This window comes from Emys orbicularis, chromosome 25, assembly GCF_028017835.1.
Source record: "Emys orbicularis isolate rEmyOrb1 chromosome 25, rEmyOrb1.hap1, whole genome shotgun sequence".
In the NCBI taxonomy this organism is placed as follows: domain Eukaryota; kingdom Metazoa; phylum Chordata; order Testudines; family Emydidae; genus Emys; species Emys orbicularis.
The window spans coordinates 7,228,956-7,248,695 of NC_088707.1; the positions used below are offsets into that span (position 1 = coordinate 7,228,956).

The 19,740-nt window shown below is 57.8% G+C and overlaps 1 protein-coding gene across 1 annotated transcript in view; it reads left to right on the forward strand.

The window, feature by feature from the left end:
• Nucleotides 1-1,395: 1,395 nt before the first annotated feature.
• Nucleotides 1,396-19,740, forward strand: part of ITGA3 (integrin subunit alpha 3) — a 42,961-nt gene continuing 24,616 nt past the window's right edge. Inside the window, exon 1 of the mRNA XM_065422823.1 lies at nucleotides 1,396-1,616. Within this exon, the coding sequence (XP_065278895.1) occupies nucleotides 1,396-1,616 (221 nt within the window). The remainder of the gene's footprint in view (nucleotides 1,617-19,740) is intronic.

Genomic DNA, 19,740 nt, shown 5'->3' on the forward strand with positions numbered 1-19,740 from the left:
GAGTTGGGATAGGAAACTTTTTCTGAAATCTTAAACTTTTCCCAGGACTGGAAAACTGCTTCCCACCCAGCTCAGCAGGGTAGGAGATGAACTTGGGGGACTTTCCCTGATAGGTTGCCAGTTTGAATTCAGCCCCAGGTCAGTACGGATGGAACATTATTAACATAAGAACGGCCAGACTGGGTCTGACCAAAGGTCCATCTGGCCCAGTGTCCTGTCTTCCAACAGTGGCCAGTGCCAGGTGCCCCAGAGGGAATGAACAGAGCAGGTCATCATCAAGTGATCCATCCCTGTCGCTCATTCCCAGCTTCTGGCAAACAGAGGCTAGGGACACCAGCCCTGCCCATCCTGGCTAATAGCCATTGATGGACCTGTCCTCCATGAACTTATGTAGTTCTTTTTTAAAACTTTTTTTGCCATCTGAGGGCTGTTCCATGGTGAAGGGGAGAGGGACTTGGTGGGTTTCAGTTCAACCCTCAGCACAGCAGCGTCCTTCTCACGAAGACCAGTACATCTGGCTCTGATTAGCCCACCCCATAGGGGCCAGCACCAGGCCAAGGACTGAATAGCACCAAACCTCCCTTCCTGCCCCAGGGGCTATCCTGTTAAGCCAGGCTTGGGTGCATGTTGTTGGAAATTGTGTGTGGATCGCTTGTTCTCTGAGCTCTATTTATTCTGAGCCGTCGGTGTCTCCAGGGCTGTGAACCTGACCCCAAGGTTGCCAGGGCAAGATAAAACTTCCCGTGTTAAAAATAATCCTGCATCATCTGGCTCTCGCCAGTCGCCACAAAGCCCAGCCACGGCAGAGTGGAACTAACCGCACGGGCGACTTCCTTTTCCTTGGCGAGGCGAGTTGGCTGGTGCCCGAGGGCCTGATCTGGCCAGCCTTGACTCCGGCTGAGAGTTGGCACTGGCTGGCGCCTGAGGGCTTTGCTCCCTGGGCAAGGTGCCCCTCCAGGTGGTGGGATGGAGCTGGAGGCGCTTGCAAGGACCCACCCAGGGCTGAAAGTTTGTGTCGCACTTCTTTAAACGCGGCCAAAGCGGGTATCCGCCTGCAAAATTCCCTGAGCATGGGGGGGGGGGGGGGAACAGCCCTCCCCCCCAGCTAGGAACCAGCGCCCCTCCCCCTCCGGGGATGGAGCAGCCCGGCCCAAGTGACACGGCCCCTTTAAGGATTAAACCCTTTGCCTGCCGCGATTGTAGCTGTTCCCCGGAAGAAAAGGGCCGAGCTGCCCCGCGCAAGGTGGGGAGGAGGCAGCTCGCTCCTCCCCCGCCCGTGCAGGCTGGAGCTCGGGGACTGGCTCAGCCCCCAGCGCAGGGGCTTTGCTGGGGAGACCGGAGGCTGCACCGGACCTTGCCCCTGGGACTGGCCGGGGAGGCAGGGACCAGCCCATCATGGGGCCTGGGGAATTGCCGTTTTGCCGCAGCAACAGGGCTGGCCCTGGGCACCGGCTCCTGCGGCTCTGCCTGGTCTGGGGGGCTCTCTGCAGCCCGGGCGGCGCCGGCTTCAACCTGGACACCAAATTCTTGGTCCTGAAGCGGGGCGGGACCGAAAGCAGCTTCTTCGGCTTCTCGGTGGCGCTGCACCACCAGACGCAGGGGCAGGACCGATACCTGTGAGTACCTAGCCGGCAAAGCGGCCCGATCCTGGCTTATGGGGACCCCCCCCCGGCTCACAGCTACGCTTGGGGGGAAGGCGGGATGTTGGTGCGTCCAGTCCCCCCCCCCACATTCGCAGCCAGGGGTCATGCGGAGGGATTGAACTCGAGCAGCTGCTGTGGTGGGCGCAGCCCAGCTCTGGCTTTGCTTGGGGGGGGGGGGCTGTGAACTTGAAGCCTCTGCTGAAAGGGGATCCGATGCGGTTTTTTTGGAGAGGGGGGGAAGAGTGGGGGGGATGCCAACGTTGTAACTGGAGCAATAATGCCCACGACTTTATTTCTTTTGCAATGTACACCCCCACCTCTCCTCCAGCCTGTGGTGGAATGGGGCTGCCTTAGGGCCCGATCCTGCAAACAGGGAGGGGGGGGCTAACTTGACTCACGCCTCGCTGAAATCCCTGGGTTGTCCTGAGTAAAGTTGACACCCCTGGGTACGGTTGGCAGGATCAGCGAGGGGGGCTGCAGGGGATCCCTGGAGACCAGCTGCCGATGCTGACTGTGTTCTTGTGGGATACAGTCAGTTCACCCCCCAGAAAGCTTTCTCAGGGCTCAGGCAATGAACAGGAACTGAGGTTCAACCTGCACCCAGAAGGGGTGAATCCAAGCTCTCCAGCTAATCTTGGCACCTTACCCTTCTGCCATGGGACAGCCCTGGGCCTCTAGCGAGTTCATCCCTGATCTCTCGGAAGAGGGAGGGTGGATAGAGCTTTTGAATGGTTTCCTCTGTGGTCCTTGCGCTGGAGTGCAACTGCGGAGCCACGAACCCTGAGAGATCCCCCCTCAGCGCCTCTGGAGATGTTTGAATGGGCGAGAGGCTGGTGGCGAGGGGAGGAAACTTCCCAGGGACCTGTTGAACATTCCTGCGATTCTTTACTAAACCCTTGCAAAAGAGCTTTTCAGTCAGTGGATTCTCTCTTGATTAACTAGCTTCCCCCTCACCCTGGACCCCCCGGCTCTCTCAAAGGCCTGATTCCCTTATCCACCCCTGTGAAAATCAGGACTGGCTCCTTTCGAATCTGAGAGTCGAGGGAGAATCCAACTGTGGTATTTTTGTCCAGTCGTGGCAGCTTGATTGCCCTGCACCCACGGGTGCTGGAACTGGGGGTGCTATCGCACCCCCTGGCTTGAAGTGGTTTCCGTTATATACAGGCTTTACAGTTTGGTTCCACGGCTCTCAGCCCCCCCACTGTACAAACTGTTCCAGTGCCCCGGCCTGCACCTTGGGGGTGGGTTTCACCTTCCTCTGCAGTGTGGGGGTGAGGGTCGCTTGGGGTCTATCTCACTTCATCAATTCTCCACCGTTGTGGGGGCCTCGGGCGCTGGTGCCCCTCGGACCTTCCTAATCTCTGCCTCTGGCACATGATGGTCTAGGCTTCTGTGCGCTGCAGTACTTTGGTCTAACTTCAGTTGTTGGGTTTGAGGCGCGGGTGCCGGGTGGTGGTGGCCTGTGATAGACAGGAGGTCAGGCTAGATGACCCGGTCGAGTCTCCTCTGCCCTTGAACTCTCCCGGTGGCCTGATGCTGTCATCGACACCGGTGCAAAATGCTCCCCTGATTCCGTAGCGTCGCCGGCTCATTTTGCACCGGTGTAGATGTCCGCAGGAGATGCGGGGCAGCGAGGCGTCGGGTTCCCCTGGCTTTTGAAGTTGGGAGCCAGCTGAAGGGTCTCTTTCCCTTGTACCAAGCGAGGATCGGGTGCCCTGCGGACAGCTCTCACTGCAACAGCTGCATGGGTTGCAGGCATCTGCTGTGCATTCCAAAGATTCATTGGAAATGCTCTTGATGAAGTGTGGGATTTTTTAATTTTTTTTTTTGAAAGGGGGAGTGAAATGGTTCTGTCTCTCTCCAGAACAGCTGCTAGGGAGGAGGAGTGCAGGCGTTGGGGGCTCTGCGCTGGGAAACGGTGGCTCGCAAAGTGTGTTGGGGAAGCCTGGTGATGGCTGGGATCTACCCTGCTTGGGAGGGGTTGTTAGAGAGGAAGGAAGGTCCAGTGGTTAGGGCCCTCGCCTATGACTTGGGAGAGGCGGATTCAACTCCCTGCTTCACCACAGACTTGCCTGGGTGGCACTGAGTGAGTCAGTGCGGTCTAGATCCTCAAAGGTATTTAGTCACCTTGCTCTGTTGTGGATCTTGGCCTTCGCCTCTCCGTTCTCGGGACACTATCCCTGCCCTGCCTCACCAGGGTGCTGGGAGAAGAAATCCATTAAGGACTGTGAGGGGGGCCAGGTGACTACGGATAAACAGCTAAAAGCCCAGAGGGATCGAGACCGGAGCTAAAATCCAGACTCTCGCGAGGTTCTTCTCTGCCTCTATCCCCCTAGACGTGCATGTGCTGGCCTCAGTTTCAACACCCCAAGCTTGAAAATCCTCAGCCACGCCCAAACCTTGGGGACTCGGGCCTTTCTGAGGATAAAGTGAAGCTCCAAAGCTGGATTCGGAAGCAGCCCCCTGTTCGTGTGAGGATTTGGAAGGTGGACACCGGAGCCTTCTCCATGTTCTGCTCCTGGAAGGTCCCACGGGAGTGGGCCCTGAGGGCTTTACAAGGACAGAGTTGTTGTAACTGGGGCTCTCTGGAGAAAGGCAGCAAGGAAAAGTCCGAAGGGCAACAGCTGCTTTTGCAAGCCTGACCCTCGGGCTGAGCTTTTCTGTCTCGCCTGTGTTAGCTTTGGGATAACAAGCCTGAGCACACTGAGGGCTAAAGGACCTGCTTGGGCTGCAGAAGGGGCCAGCGGTGGCTGTCTGCACCCCATCTGCTGCATTGCACAGTTGGCGAGGTGTTTGTGAGTTTATGTGAGTGCAGGCTGCTTTCCTGTGAAGCATCCGGTGTCGACCACGCGCTATTGGCCTAGACGCGCTGGTTGTCTGACATGAACAACATGACGAAGAGAATTGACCACCTGGGTCCTCTTCCCTGGTGCCTGGATACAGACAGACCCTGTGGGTCTCTCTGGCTCCCAGCCTGCACTGCCCAGTGGCACCACAGAGGGTCTCCTGAAATCCTGGCTTGGATTCAGCGGTCATGGAGAGGACAGCTGGTTCTGCTGCTGTTGGTGCTGGGCTGCCAGGAGAACAGTGTGACAGAGATGGGAGAGGATGGCTCATTGGAGAGGGCGCACTGGCTATCTGAACCATTAAGGAGCTGGATTTCCAAGTCAGCTCATCATGTGCATACCAGGAACATACAATCACCGTGCCAGATCAGACCCTTGGTCCACCTAGTCCAGTAACCTGTCTCTGACCAGGGTTAGCACCTGCTGCTTCAGAGGATGAAACAGTATAATGGATAATTATGGAACAACCTGTCCATAGGGGAAGTTTCTTCCTGACCCCTGTCAATTTGCAGCCAGCTTATGCCTTGAAGCATGAGTATTATGGCTCTGATCCAGCAAAACACTTAAACACATGTATGCTTCTTAGATCAATTTATGTCAATGAGACAACTCACGTTACTTAACGTTTCGCATGTGTTTTAAGTAGGTTGCTGGATTGGGGCCTATACTAAGATGTGCTTTCATCCACTTGCATTTTATCATTTAAATTTCATCTGCTGTCCTCTTTTTTCCTTTCGTTGGGGAAGAGGGAAAGTAGAACTGACAGGCGTTATCTACACCAGTCATTATTTTCGACACTTCTGCCATGTCTATTCTGTTCCCACATAAAATAGCTCTCGGGGAGAATTTTCCAAAGCACCTAAGTAACTTGAGAGCTAATTTTAAAAGTGACATTGGTGTTTAGGAGCCTGATTTTCACTGACAGTGTAAATGCAGCAGTAAGCTCACTTTTGAAAGGGACTTCATAGAATATCAGGGTTGGAAGGGACCTCAGGAGGTCATCTAGTCCAACCCCCTGCTCAAAGCCGGACTAATCCCCAGACGGATTTTTTGCCCCAGGACGGACCATTGTGATCATCGGCTGACCTCCTCTGTAGCGCAGGCCAGAGAACTTCCCAAAATAATTCCTACAGCAGATCTTTGAGAAAAACATCCAATCTGGCTTTAAAAACGATCAGTGATGGAGAATCTACCATGGCTGACCCTTGGTAAGTTGTTCCAGTGGCTAATTGCTCTCACTTAAAAATTTATGCCTTTATTTCCAGTCTGAATTTGTCTAGCTTCAGCTTCCAGCCACTGGGTGTGTTGTACCTTTCTCTGCGGGAGCGCAGAGCCCATTATTAAATGTTTGTTCCCCAAGGGCCGAAGTCACTTCAGGCACTCTGGAAGATGTTACCCTTTCACCTTTTCAGTCTCTCCTTTGATCAGTTCAGCTGCCCATCGCTGGACCTCTTTGGTTTCTAAGTGGTCTGGTGGTTAAAGCGCTGGGCTGGCATCCAGGACTCCTTGGTTCTCTTTGTAACGGTGCCGCCGAGTTGCTGGGTGACCCTAGGTAACTCCCTTCGGCCCGTGTTTTCAAACGGGTTCACCAAGTCTGATTGCTTCCACTTCTGGCGCCCGCTCTGAGACATTTAAGGGCTGGATTTTCAGAGGTGCTGAGCTGAAGTCAATGGGCGCTCCAGGAGCTGAGCTGCTCTGGAGATCAGACCTTAAGCATCCCAGCTGGGCGCCCAGAGGTAAGAGGCTACTTCAGCAAATCAGGCCCTTGTTTCCCGAGCTGTGAGATGGGAATAACAATGCTCATCCCCTGCGTAGTCCTTCACTGTCCGGCGAGCACTGTGCACTCTGAAGAGGGGTTACAGATGCTGCCAGGTGGTGGTGGTATTTTGAGGTGACCTGAACCAAACACCCTCAGCGGAGGCTGAATCTCTGGCTGATCCGGCGACGTCCCAGGATGTGCTGTGTTCATTCCCGCCCCCTTCTCGCTAGAGCCTAGCGACTCGAGCAGACGCCTTCGTTGAGCCTTGTGTGATGAGGTCGGCTCCCAATTCTGGAGAGGTTCCCGTTAATTCAGATCTCCCTCTCCTCCCCTCCTGTCTCCGCTGCTCCCTCTCCCATTGCTTTACGGGCATGGCGGAGGCGGGGGCTTTGCCAGGGCCGTTCTGAGTGTGTCAAGTTTTAAACAAGAGGCAGTTCAAATAGAGATTCAATGACAGGAGCATCAGAGCAAGCCTGGTGCCTCTGGCCCCATGCCAGATTGTAACCTCGCGATCTGCCTTGAGGAAGGGGTGCCAGGTAGCTGCCCGCAGCGGAGAGCGAATTGGGACTCCAAGGGTGTCTCTAGGCTGCCCCAAAGGGGATGTTCGGAATGTGGGTTAGTGAACTCGGGTTCACGTTGCCGTGAAGACGCAGCAGCTCGGGTTTAACCCCAGCCTACCCTTGAGGCTTGAACTCGAGCCGCTAACCTGAGTTAAGAGCGGAGTTGCCCTGTTGTCTTCTCTGCGGTGTCAATGCAGCCTGAAAGTCTCCATCCCTCCCCAGGTCAGGATGGGCGGTAAATTCCTCTGCCCCACCAAAGGCCTGACCAGCTACACTGGCCAATGAGTAGAAGTGGGTGGAGCCTGGGCCCTTCCAACCCCTCCCCGATGGATAGTCTTCTCCCACCGTTGAGGTCATGATCTGACCGGCGAGTTGGCATCCTTGGGCTTTGCACAGCCAATCTAGGCGTTTGGTACCTCCTGTCCCCCTCGTGTCATGTTCCCACCCACCCACCAACGGGTGGGCTGCTGCCCAGGGAACTGCTGCGAGAGATTCTGCTTTCTCCACAGCTGGACTGGAAATGCACATCTGGATCCCACCTCGAGAGCAGAGTGAGGGCACCTCGTTTGCAGGTGCCCTCCCCGTCCCTGCCCAGAGCGGGGGGTGGCTCACTGACCCTGAGCACGCCTCAGGCTCTGCCTTAAAAGACTAGCTTGGGCAGCAGCAAGGGTAGGTCCTTCCCTGTGCCCAACTGCATCAGGCATCGGGGGGTTGCTCCTTTGAGAGCTAGGCCAGTAATGTGCGGGGGAGGGCCTGTCTCTCAGGGAATGCACATCTGGACAGCAGGGCCTAGAGATGCTCTCTTGGCATTCCTGGTGCTCAAGGCAATGACAGCCTATGCAGGGGAGAGACTCCCTAACCGTGGCGGACTCCTGGCTGGTATTTGGAGGGCGCATTGGCTCTGTTACCCCAAAGCCGTGAGAAATTAGGCCTATGGATTTGGGGGGGAATCCAGGAATTGTCCAATTGATCCATCCCAGCCTCTTCAACACCGGAGGCTACAAAGGAAGGTGCACCAAAGAAACCACAAACCCTAGCATGCCTGGCCTGTGCAAAGCTAGACAGTGCATTGGGGTGGGGGTGGGGAATTCCTGCCTGACTCCATGCCCTGAAGCATGAGGATTGACATCCACTTTAATAGTAGCTGTGGAGTTCTCTGGTCCAGTCCTTCTAGATGGACAGTGTAGCCCAGTGGGTAAGAGGGTGGGGTGGAGGAGACCTGGCTCTGCTCTCTCCATTTGTCCTCTCTGTGCCTCTGCTCTCCCCCCTCAGGCCTTGACCATGGGGTGTCTCAGAATGGCCACCCAGAAGTAGAAGCAATCAGACGGTGAGATCTTCAGGGCCATCTCTCTCTCTGGCTCTGTATGGCACCTGGTACGCTGGGGCCCCGCTGTCTGCTGGATACTGTAGTGTAAATAATAAAAGTGAGCACGGGGACGCAGTGTCTGGTCGCCGCAGAGATGTTCTTTTTTTGTATCTGGAGTAGCAGCAATTGTTTAATTTCTCCGGAACTGCCTCCTTCCCCCCCCCCCCCCAAAGAGAATTTTGCTAATTCAGGAAATGCTTTTACAAGCCTTTTGTAAATAGCCAGAATTCATGCGGCTGTCAGTCAGGAACTGCCATTTCTCACTCTCCCTCTGCCCCCGCTCATCTCTTCTTGGGCTAGAGCCCTTCCTAAAATCACTAGGTGCTTAAAAAGCTGCCCATCACCTGCCTTCCAGCCATCTCCTGGCTCACTGGCAGGCCAGTAATGCGTCCTTTCCAGTAATTACAAAGCCTATAAACTGATTCACTCTCTTTATCGTTGCTCTGGGATAGTGACAGGGGAGTGTGAGCTTCAAGGAAGATGCTTTTCCTTTTAGAGGAGCATGGATCCATTTGTTTCTTTAACGGGATCGATGGTAAAAAGCCCCAAGTAAAGCTCTGCAATATAGGGATGGGTCTGCCACAGCGTTCAGCGAGGAGGAAGAGAGTGCGTGTTGGGGATGAGGGGGTTGGTCTGGACTTGCTATCTGGACAGCGGGTAAGGGAGGAAAAAGAACTGAGGAACTAAAATGCCAACTCTGAGTAAAGCAGCCCTGGACTGCTCAGGGTGCTGTGATGACGGGGATCAGAAGGGTGAGAGCCACAGAGTCCTAATGCACGTGGATGGTGAGACCAAGGCCTGGTCTACACTAGGAAAATGAGGTGGTCATAACTACAGCGCTCAGGGGTGTGAACAATCCACAGCCCTGAGCAGTGTAGTTAAGCCAACCTAAGTCCCTGTGTAGCCATCGCTAGGTTAGAACATAGGAATGGCCATACTGGGTCAGCCAGCTAGCCCAGTGTCCTGTCTTCCAGCAGTGGCCAAGGCCAGGTGCCTCAGAGGGAATGAACAGAACAGGGAATCACCAAGTGATCCATCCCCTGTCGCCCATTCCCAGCTACTGGCAAATAAAGGCTAGGGACGCTCAGAGTATGGGGTTGCATCCCTAATAGCCCTTGATGGACCCATCCTCCAGGAACTTCTCTATATTGATGGAAGTGGGCCGCTGTGGCGTTTTAAGTGTAGACAAGCCCGTAGAAAGTGACAGGAGGGCAGGCGCGAAGCGGAGAAAACGAACCAGGATGCGGGGTGAATCGCGCAGGATTCTGGCTGGGTTCCGCTAAGCAACATTCATCCGAGCAGTGGGGCTGGGGATCGTGGGAGAGCGGCCGGGATGGATCAGGAAGGGGGAGGTCTGTATCCAAGCTGATGTAGGGCCTGTCACTCTCATTTTAGATCCCCTCATTTTCTCCCTCTCTCCCTCCTGTCCGTCACTCTCCTTCCCACTCACTTTGGCCTTCGGCGCAAACGGGCAAGTGAGGATTTCCCGAGTGACGGATGAGCTGCTGCGCTGGAGTCTGGCAGCGGTGGAGCAGCCGAAGCAGCTGCTGTGTGGGAGCCTGGCTCTCCAGCCTGCCCCTTGGGGACACCGTGGCGCAGCCGACCCCTCTGCCTCCTGGCCCTCGCGTCCTGGGAGCCGAGCGCCGTTTGATGGACAGGCACTAAAGATAAAGGAGGCTCGGAGTGGGGCTGCCTCCCATTCCTGCTCTGCGTCCTTGGCAAAGGGGAGCTGTTGAGACGCACCACATGGGCCTGTCGTCACCTGGACCCAGGGCGGCGGGGTTGGGGGCAGAGTCCAGAGTAGCTGGAGGCCTCTTGGAATCAGGACTGAAAATAGCCCAGATGTCTGCTAGGGCAGGGGCATCGGGGCCTATTGCATGGGGGTGGCAGGGATTCTTGGGCCCCCCTGCCCCACTGTGCACTCAGCCCCATGGCTTCCTGCCGGTCTGCGTGCACGGAGCTGAGGCCGTGCGAGGTGCTTCCTTGCACCGGTCTGCCCAGGACACCAGGGCTTGCTTTGCTCTGGCTTGTGCGTGGAGGGTGACAGCTGCACAGTTCAAGGATTGTGTCACGGTCTCCAGTTCCTTTTCCCCCCAGGCCTGGGCTCTTGCCGGGTGGGAAGATGCTGGGCTACCACCCCAGAGGTGGCTGCATCTTGGTGGCGGGATTGCCGTTTGTAAAGCGCGTTGGGTGAAAGGTGCTCTAGGGCTGTAAGATCTGCGCATTACAAGGGAGTGCTCGGTCCCTTGGGTGGAGGTGGCTTGCTCTACTGAGAGCCCAGGGCATGACAACCGTCTGGCCGAGGAGAGCCGTGCCTCGTGTCCAGCCCATTGTCCTGCTGTGGGAGCGGGGCTGGCACAGCCGGCATGATCCACGCCCCTTTGGCTTCTCCGCTGCTCACGTGCTCCTGGCTTGTCGGGCGCTCCCCACGCTGTCAGGTATTTGGGAATTTTTTATAGCCAGGAGCTATGGGGAATGTCAGCGGTTGAAGCGTGTGCCGGCCTGCCAGGCATGCAGGGACAGCACCCAGCCCCTGCCTTGAGCGAGAGATGGGAGAGGATTCCATGGGCTGGGGCCTGCATCCCCTCCCCACCTGGCTCCCCTCCCCCAGCCAGGGCCGGTGGGGGAGTCAACGCCGGTCCCTGCCGTACCAGCCGACACTGGATCCAGGGCAGGGAGCGGCAGGGGGGCTGGGGTGGGGGGCAACTTCTTGCATTCCTGCCTGCTCCCTTCCCCGCGCTTCCAGCATGCTGAAGCCCTGCCTGCTTCAGGGTGTGGGCAACCCCCCTTCTCCCCCCTCCACAGATCAGCAAATCCTTCGGCAGCCTCCTCCAATGGGTGCCTTCCGCCTGGAGGCTTAGCCCTTAGCCTGAGGGATCTGTGTTTACCCCGACAAAACCACCAGCTCTATCTGCCCTGCGCCCATCGGGATTCCCAGCCGTGTCACTCCCCCTGGGAAAGCAGCTCACGCAGGAATCTTGCCCGCTTTCGGTGGGCTGTTAATTCCTGGGGAGCAGGGATCCAGAGAGGGGGGGTGTCCGTAACCGAAACACACTTTCCTTCCCCTCCCCGCCCCAAATATCGCAGGCTTTTGGAATGGTTGGATCTGGGGCCAAACTCTTCAATGAGTCCCGCACCTCACCGCCCTGCCAGAGCCAGGAATAGAACCCAGGCGTCCTGGCTCTGTCGCTACTGCTCTAGCCACTAGACCCCCACTCCCCTCCCCCAGCCAGGAACAGAACCCAGCTCTCCTGGCTTGTTGTCGTCTGCTTGGAACAAATCAAACGAAACCCCTAACTCTGAACTTGGGGCCCCGAGGTTGAAGGGGGCTCTCTCCTACATCAGGGCTTGTCATCTGCGTACGTTTCCCCACCGTCCGCTTCCTCTGCACCCCCACGCCGCAGCTGAGGCTTCCCCATTCCCGGAAGGAGACCAACAAACTTCTGGGGCCGGGGCAGGTGGGAGGACAAAGCTTTAACCACCCGGCCTAAGGTGGCGGCTGGATTTTCCCCGAACGTCCTCACCAGCGACCCTGCCGGGGCCAGAGGGGCAGAGCATCTCCAGGCCTCCCTTGGCAGGGAGCAGGCTGAGGCTGGAAGGGGTAGTGGGGGCGTACTGTCCGCCTCCACCCCTGACGTGCTCTCTGAGGGTTGCTAGTGTGGCTGAGCAAACTTCCCCTTCCTCCCAGTGCCGGTGAGCATTGCAGAACCCAGCCTCTGCTGTCCAGGGCCCAGCCCCTTGTCCTGCGTCTGGGCTGCGGCGGCAGGTGGCCTTGCAGGAAGGGGATATTTCTCTCGCCTGAAGGCCGTGCGGCAGTGGCAAGGATCAGACGGTTCCTCCCACTGCTAGCATCCCGGTGGGCCGGAGGATGTGTTTATAATGGGGAGAGGAGTGAGTGATGGCCCTGAAGCGGGGAGGAATGCGCTCGCTCCACGCCGGGCGATTCACGTGGCTTTAATGCTAGATTCTCCCCACCCCCCGCCCAAGCCAGGACCACCCACTTCGGGGTACGAGGGGAAGTCAGTCCCTGCCTTTGCGCAGCCTGGAGATTCCCCTGCCACCCCTTCTGCGCGGGGGGGGGGGGGGGGGGAGAAGAATTTGTTCTCTGCGACCTTTTGCGGCTTATGTGGGAGCCTCCGTCCTGGGCTAGGCCCCTCCTGTGCTAGGTGCTGTACAAAAAGCCAGCCCCTGCCCCAAGGAGCCAACTCCAGAGATGGCTGAAGCCAGATCGAGGAGCACAAGGGAACAATGAGTCAGTAGCAGTCAGCGGTCTCCGATCGCCCCACTGCCTAGGTTACCTCTGCCTTGCTCCACGGATGGACCCCCACCCAGCTCCACCCTGGCCCCCTGCTCCTGGGGCTGGGAGGCGATCCGCAGGCATTCAGTTGTCTTCCTCTGGGGGAAGATGAAGAGGCTCTTCTGAGGTAGGGTGACCAGACAGCAAGTGTGAAAAATCGGGACAGGTGTGTGTGTGGGGGGGGGGGGGGGGAATAGGCGCCTATATAAGACAAAGCCCCAAATATCGGGGCTGTCCCTATAAAATTGGGACATCTGGTCACCCTATTCTGAGATATTTCTAGGGCGTCCATCAAATTATCCAGCTTTCATAGAATCATAGAATATCAGGGTTGGAAGGGACCTCAGGAGGTATCTAGTCCAACCCCCTGCTCAAAGCAGGACCAATCCCCAACTAAATCAGGGGCAGGGCAGGGCAAAGCCGGCATCATCCCCCCATTTCACAGACGGGAACTGAGGACAGTCTGAGTAACTTGCCCAAGGTCAAACTGGGTGTCTGTGGCAGAGCAGGGAATTGACACCAGGCCTCCTGAGTCCCAGGCTAGTGTTCTAACCACTGGACCATCCTTCCCTCTTCAGTCGCTTTCTGTCGAGGGTTAGTTTAATCCCTATTTCTGCAGCCCACCTCATCCCCCCCAACTCCACCCTTGCCACCTTCTCCTGGGGACGGGAAGCGATCCACGCGCATTCAGGCTCGATTGGCATTGGATCTAGTCCCAGAGCCCCCCCTTCTCTGCTCCCCCCCCCCCCCCCGGGGATCCTACACCACCTCCTCCTTGGTCTCTCAGCTGCCTGGGAGATGTGCACGGCCCCATTCCCTGTTTGGAGTCGTTCTTGTCCTTTGCTGTGTGCGGGTGGATGAGCCCTGGGAGGAAGGGATTTGCTTTATCTTGCCCTGCCAGATGTGTGCCTGCATGTTCCTGCGTGGATGGTGCCCATCCCCTCTGACATCACGGCCGCCGCTCTCTAAGCCCCGCGGCTCCTTCTGCTGATGAACGCCCTGCCATCTGCTTGTGGCGATGATGTTAGTGTCCTCGATGCCCCGGCGTGGGGCTAGTGGTTAGGACCCTGCACTCTTGGGTTCTGCTTTTGGCTCTGGGACGGGCCGTTGTCTAGTGGTTAGAGCGGGGGACTCCAGGACCCTGGGGTCTAGTCCCAGCTCCTCCACTGACTGGTTGTGCGACCTTGGGTGAGTCCTTTCCCCTCTCTGTGCCTCCGTTTCCCTTTCTGTAAAATGGGGATAATAGTGACTTACCTCCCACAGAGGAGGGGCGTGTGTGAAGCTGAATTCCTTAATGGCGGCAAAGGAGATCCTGGCCTGGAAGTAGCTGGAGATGAACAAACTGCCCTGTCGCCTCCCCTGCATGTTCAGCTGCCACCTCCCATCTCGCCTCTTGCCCAGCAGCTGAGGGGCCAATCTCCAAGCAGATGTGCTATTAACTAATGACGGCCGGGGTGAAGCTGCGGCCCGGCTCCTCTCTCCGTGCCGAGGGCTTGGCTTGGCTCCAGGGCTTTATTTGAACAGCTCGCTCTTGGCTTAGCCGGCACCAGGCAGCCTTTTCAGCCCGGCTCCGCCAAGCAGCTGCCTTGGAGCTGGGTTTTCTTCTTGCCGCACAGGAGGGGCCCCCTGACTCCTGCAGGCTGATTCCCGCTCAACCCGCGTCTCCTGCTCTGGGGGGCAGCTGGCATGTGGGATGGCTCCCCCCAGGCCTCGGGGGAGGAAGGTACTGCGTGGGCCCCTGGCCCAGGTACTTTGGCCCCGGCACCTCCTGGCTGGTTGGTCCTGCTTGCCCTGCGCCAGGCCACTTTCCAAGCCTGCCGCCCGCCTTCCCGGAAACCCCACCCCACCTCCTCCTCCCAGGAGGCGCATGGGGCCCACGGGCAAAGCCTCACGCAGGGCAGGGTCCAGGCCCGGGGCGGAGAAAAGGCAGAGGGACCTGGGAACTCAGGCGCTCGGGGAGGGGGGATTGATAGGTAGAGAAAGGGGTGGTGCACTTCTGGGCCCACCTGGCCTGGGCTGAGCCGCTGGGCAGGGGAGGGGAGCCTGATTTCTGTGATGGGTTTGGGTGGAAGCCTCCAGCGACTCCTCCTGCCGGGAGGTTCCCCGGATCCCTTGAGATGGGCCAAGCCCCCGCTGCTCGCTCGGCTGGGGCGCGTGACGGAATCTGACGGTGCGATCTCTGAGCGCTGGTTCCCCCCACTGCCAGCCAGCAGCCAGGGCTTCCTTCCTGGGCATGCCAGAAACCACTTACCGGCAGGGCCCCTCCCTGCGTCAAGGTCACGGAGCTGGGGCCCGGGCCCGGGCTGCTCTCAGCTCCAAGCGAGCTCCCTTTGGTTTTGGTCCTGGCCGCAGTGGGTAGGAACCCCGGGCGTCGGCTCCCTCGGGGGAGCTCCTTCCAGGCCGCTCCCCTGTGCTCCATGCACCGAGGACGCTGGGTCTGGTGTTAGCGGGTCCACCATGGATGCTGTCCTGGGGCGCAAACACAGACCACTCAGAGATATCAAGGCTAGCAGGGCACATCATGATCATCTAGTCTGACCCCTGCAGGCCGCAGACCCTCACCCACCCACTCCTGCAATAGGCTGAGTTACTGAACGCCTCAAATCATGATTGAAAGACTTCCCGTTACAGAGAATCCACCATTTACTCTAGTTCAAACCAGCAGATGACCCGGGCTCCACGCTGCAGAAGGCGGCGAAACCTCCCCAGGGTCTCTGCCAATCTGACCCGGGGGGAAATTCCTTCCTTCCCGATCTGAAATCTGGCGATCAGTTAGACCCTGAGCATGTGGGCGAGCCCCACCAGCCAGACACCCGGGGAAGAATTTGCGGTAGTAACTCAGACTCCTCCCCGTCGAGTATCTCCAATGGCCAGTGATGGCACATTGGCTGCTAGCAGTCATGGATGGGCTGTGTACCATTGTAGGCAACTTCAGCACACCATCCCCGCCATAAACGTATCAAGCTCGGTCTTGAAACAAGTTAGGGTTTTGTTTGCCCCCACTGTTCCCCTTGAAAGGCTGTTCCAGAGCTTCACTCCTCTGATGCTCAGAAACCTTGGTCTAATTTTAAGCCTAAACTTATTGATGGCCAGTTTGTATCCATTTGTTCTTGTGCCAGCCGTGGTCCTTGACTTAAATAACTCCTCTCTTTCCCTGGTGTTTATCCCTCTGATGTATTTATAGAGAGCGATCGGATCCCTCTCAGCCTGTGTGTTATGCCAAGCAAGCCAAGCTCCTTAAGTCTCCTCTCGTAAGGCTGGTTCTCCGCTCCTCCGATGGCCCTAGTAGCCGTTCTCCGCAACTGTTCACCTTTCGCGCCCGAGGGGTTTCTCGTTCCGTGGCGGGGAAATCTGTCCTCAATGCTTGTTTCACCAGCATGTCTCACCCCAACCCTCAGGGGCAAGATGTGGGGGCTCAGTTTCCTGGCCTATTCAGCCCTCTCCCCTGAGCCTGACTCCCCGGGAGCCATCAATCCCAGCTGCAGTGGGGGGGTTTCATGTGGACACAGGCACAGCTCGGGTTGGACTGAGAACCCCCAAACTCCTCTCACCCAAGAGCCGTCCGACGGGAGCAGCCGGCAGTTGCTACCAATGCGGGCTCTGAGGGAAGTGGGGGCGGAGAGAGGGTCCAGGGGCCACTCCCCTGGTTTGAAGTCCCCTGCCATGCCGTCGCTAATGTTTCCATCTCTCGGTGCCCTCTCCCTGCTATGGTGTTCTGTCCTGGTGGCTTCCCGGCCCCAGCCAGTCACTAGAAAGGTCTCTGATGACACACGCTGACTTGTCTTGCTCCCAAACCTAGGCGCCTCTGTGTTCTCAGCTGCTGTCTGTGCCAAGCTAGTAGGCAAGGCTCCCGGGCACGCGATGGCATCGGGCAGCAGCCCAGGCTGTGAGAGCGGCAGGAACATGGCTGGCTGGCATGTGGACGTGCATCTGCTGGGGGAAGCGATGTGTCGTTTAACCCTTTGTAGCTGGGGCTAGAGCTCCACGCCCTGAATGGCAGCGTGTTCCCTGTAATCGCCAAGAGCGTCGGGCATATGGACTTGTCCTGCCCGGCGGGCTGATCTCTGTGGAGAACCCTGCTTGCCTGCCGCTGTCCAGTGGCAGGGTCCGCGTTCCCTGCCTGAGACAGATGCATCGTGGGCCTGCCTCCTGGCCGTTGATTCGGAATCACCCTGAGCTTGCAAAGTTTAGTTCTGGGTCTGAAATTCACCTTTGGCAGGGGTGGGTGATTCAGGCCCGTCCCGAATTCCTCCTACGGTACCTCGCTCTCGTGGGGAAGCCACCTCAGTCCCCTGCCAGCCCCTTCCCAGGCGCAGGTACCAAATACTGCGCTAAAGTACCCGGCTTGGGAAAAATAAAGCAAGATCCGATCTAGGAGCCCATGCCCTGGTGCATCTTGGAACAAATTCATGATGGACTCAGAACGGCCACTCCCTCGTGATGGTCAATTTCCCCTGCAGCTGGTGTGCTGGCCACCTTCCTTAAATGGCTCTGTGCTGCTGAGCTGAAAAGACGCAGTTGCCCCTGCCCCCCCTTGCCTTTGCACTCCCAGTTGGCATGGGGCCCTGGCACAGGGAAGCTGACTCACTCCCCTCTGACCCTGGCATCCTGTGTGTGTGAAGCTGGAAGTGGAGTGACTTGTCAGGAAAGTATTTCCCCTCCGGTGCCGTGGGCACCTGAGTCACTCGATAAGCAGGCCGCTGCTATCTGCCTGCGCCTTCCAGCGAGTCCGTGGCCCCGTATGCACGATGGACGTGCCGGGACTCGCGCAGGAAAGGGAACGGCAGGTGGGTGAGCCGGGGAAGATCTCACCTCTTCCATCTCAGGCGGCCGGCTCTGACTCAGAGCTCGGCTGCACCCCCTGCTGCTCCAGTGCAGAGTCCAACTCGGCCTGGCTGCTTTCCACCCTCGCAGTCCCAGTGCTCTGGGAAGGTTTAAATTTATCCCGCAGATGTGGGGGTCTAGTCCAGGCTCTGCCGCAGCCTCCCCGTGGGACCTTGGACAAGTCACTTAATCTCTTTGGCTTCTTTCCCGTTCCTCCAGCAGGGTGGGTCTGAGACCCTTCTCGGCCGCGTCCCAGTATCTCCCAGCCCCCTTGGCTCTGCATCTCGGCTGGAAACATGTTCCTCTCTTGTGTTCCCCTCCCCCACCAGCAGCTCTTTCTCCGTCTGCCTCTCATTTGGCTCAGGCTTGTGTGAGGTACAGCTCGCAGGGTAGATGCTGGAGAAATCGCAGCTGTGGGGTAAGGAGAGACAGATCTACACCGGGCAGCACAAGGGGTGCATAGCCAGGGTGTAACTGAAAGACACATACACACATATCTAGGATAGTAAATGCCGTACGTCGCCAGCACCCGTGCAAATAGAACTGAACGGAGAGGAAGGATGGGCCAGTGGTCAGGGCCCTAGCCTAGGACTTGGGAAACCCACATTCCTGCTCCATCTTGGGCCCAGATCCTCAAAGGTATTTCAGCTCCTCACTTCCGTTAGCCTCCCCGGGCCTCAGTTCTCACCTGTAAAACAATAACAGCGGTGCCCGGCCTCCCTGGAGTGTCATGAGGGTACATACAGAGACGATTGTGAGGTGCAGATGCTGTGGCACCGGGACCCATCTAAATCCCTTAGACAGACAGGTAGAATTTTAATAAACTACCCTCCCCTCCACCCCCAGGCTGCCATCCATGCCATGCGGTTGGAGTAGATGAGTGTGCTATGACAGGTGGGCGACAGGCGAGGACCAGAGCTAGGTGCTGCCCATGGGCCACTTCCTTTAGCCGTGCAATACTCGCCACCATGGTCCAGGGAGTTGCTCTTGGTTTACTGGTTGTGGGTTGACGAGGCCATGTGTGAACGGGGTCCCTACCACCGAAGTAGTGGCTTAGGGTTGGGCTTGTTAGTAGTGGCTTGTTGGGCTTCTTGAGGGCTCCTCCTGCTGTTTGATCCTAACTTCTGTTAGGTGCCCAGATGCTACGGTAATGGGCACAGAGCACACATTTAAACACAATGGCGGCTCGACTCCCAAACGTGCTGGCTGGAGACTCCTTCTCTGCTAGTGCCAGGGCAGGGGGCACTGCTGTGTTCCCACAGTCCTTACTCCCTGTCAACTGGAGTTTGCGATCAGAAGAGGAGTCTGTCCCCGTTTATACAGCAGACATGGGTTCTACTCCAGATTCTGCCACGGACTCCCGGGGAGACCGAAGGCAAGTCACTTAATCGCTCCGTGCCTTAGTTTCCCCATCTCTGCGTGGGTCTAGTAATATTTCCCTACCTTGCAGAGGGGGCTGTGAGGCTAGATCCATCTGGGTTTGGGAGATGCTCCCATACTACTGATATGGAGTTAGCTGGACAGAGAGATAGAAATTCCCCTGGTCTTGGCTGGACCGGAGAAGATGGGAATCGGATCTAATCCCCACTTGGTTTTGGGCTTGCAAACCCAGAGTGAGATTCTGCAAAAGCCAAGCCAGCCTGGGATTCTTTGCATAGGCTTCTGATCTCCATCCAGCATCCGGGCCAGGCTGTGTGGTCTTCCCACCTTCCTCCAAGGTGGTGCACCGTTGCTGGAACCTCTGGAGAACCGAGCTGTAGATGGAGCCTACTTCTGCGGAAGAATGTAAATAAAGCCGCAGCTGAAGTGGTTGAATATTGAGGGGTCTATACATTTCCCAGCAGTGCGGTTTTACCCTGCCCTAAACAGGGCCAGATTAACCTTTTGTGGGCCCAGTGCCAAATATATTTGTGGGCCCCCATGGGGGCAATGGAGCATGGCGCGGGGGGGTCGGTCCCTGGAGCGAGGGGCCGGCCAGGGGCATGGCATGGCAGGGGCGGCCCCGCTCCGCCCAGCCCAGGGCGAGAGCACTGTTTTTTGCCAGACGGACAATGTCCTGCCCGGCCCTGTGCTGCCAGCATGCCCCTTCCTGTCAGGGTGGGCCTATGCCACGCCACACAGCCGCCCCACCCAACACCCCCCCCCCGACTCCCTATGGCCAGAGCCCCCCTGGACTCGCTATGCCCAGCGCCCCCCCCCCACCCCCGAGACTCTCCCACAACTGCACAGTGCCCTGCACAACACCACCCCTGCCCACAGCCCCACCACAACTGCCCAGCACCCCCCACAGAACCCCCACTCCCTAGTGCCCCAACACACACATCTTCCCCGCCCCCTCACAGCCCAGCACCTCCCCCCCCCAGACCACCCAGAAACCCACTCCCCCACACCCTGCCTCCCGGCCGCACTCACCAGCCCTCTGGGAGGCAACTGTGTGTGGCCTGC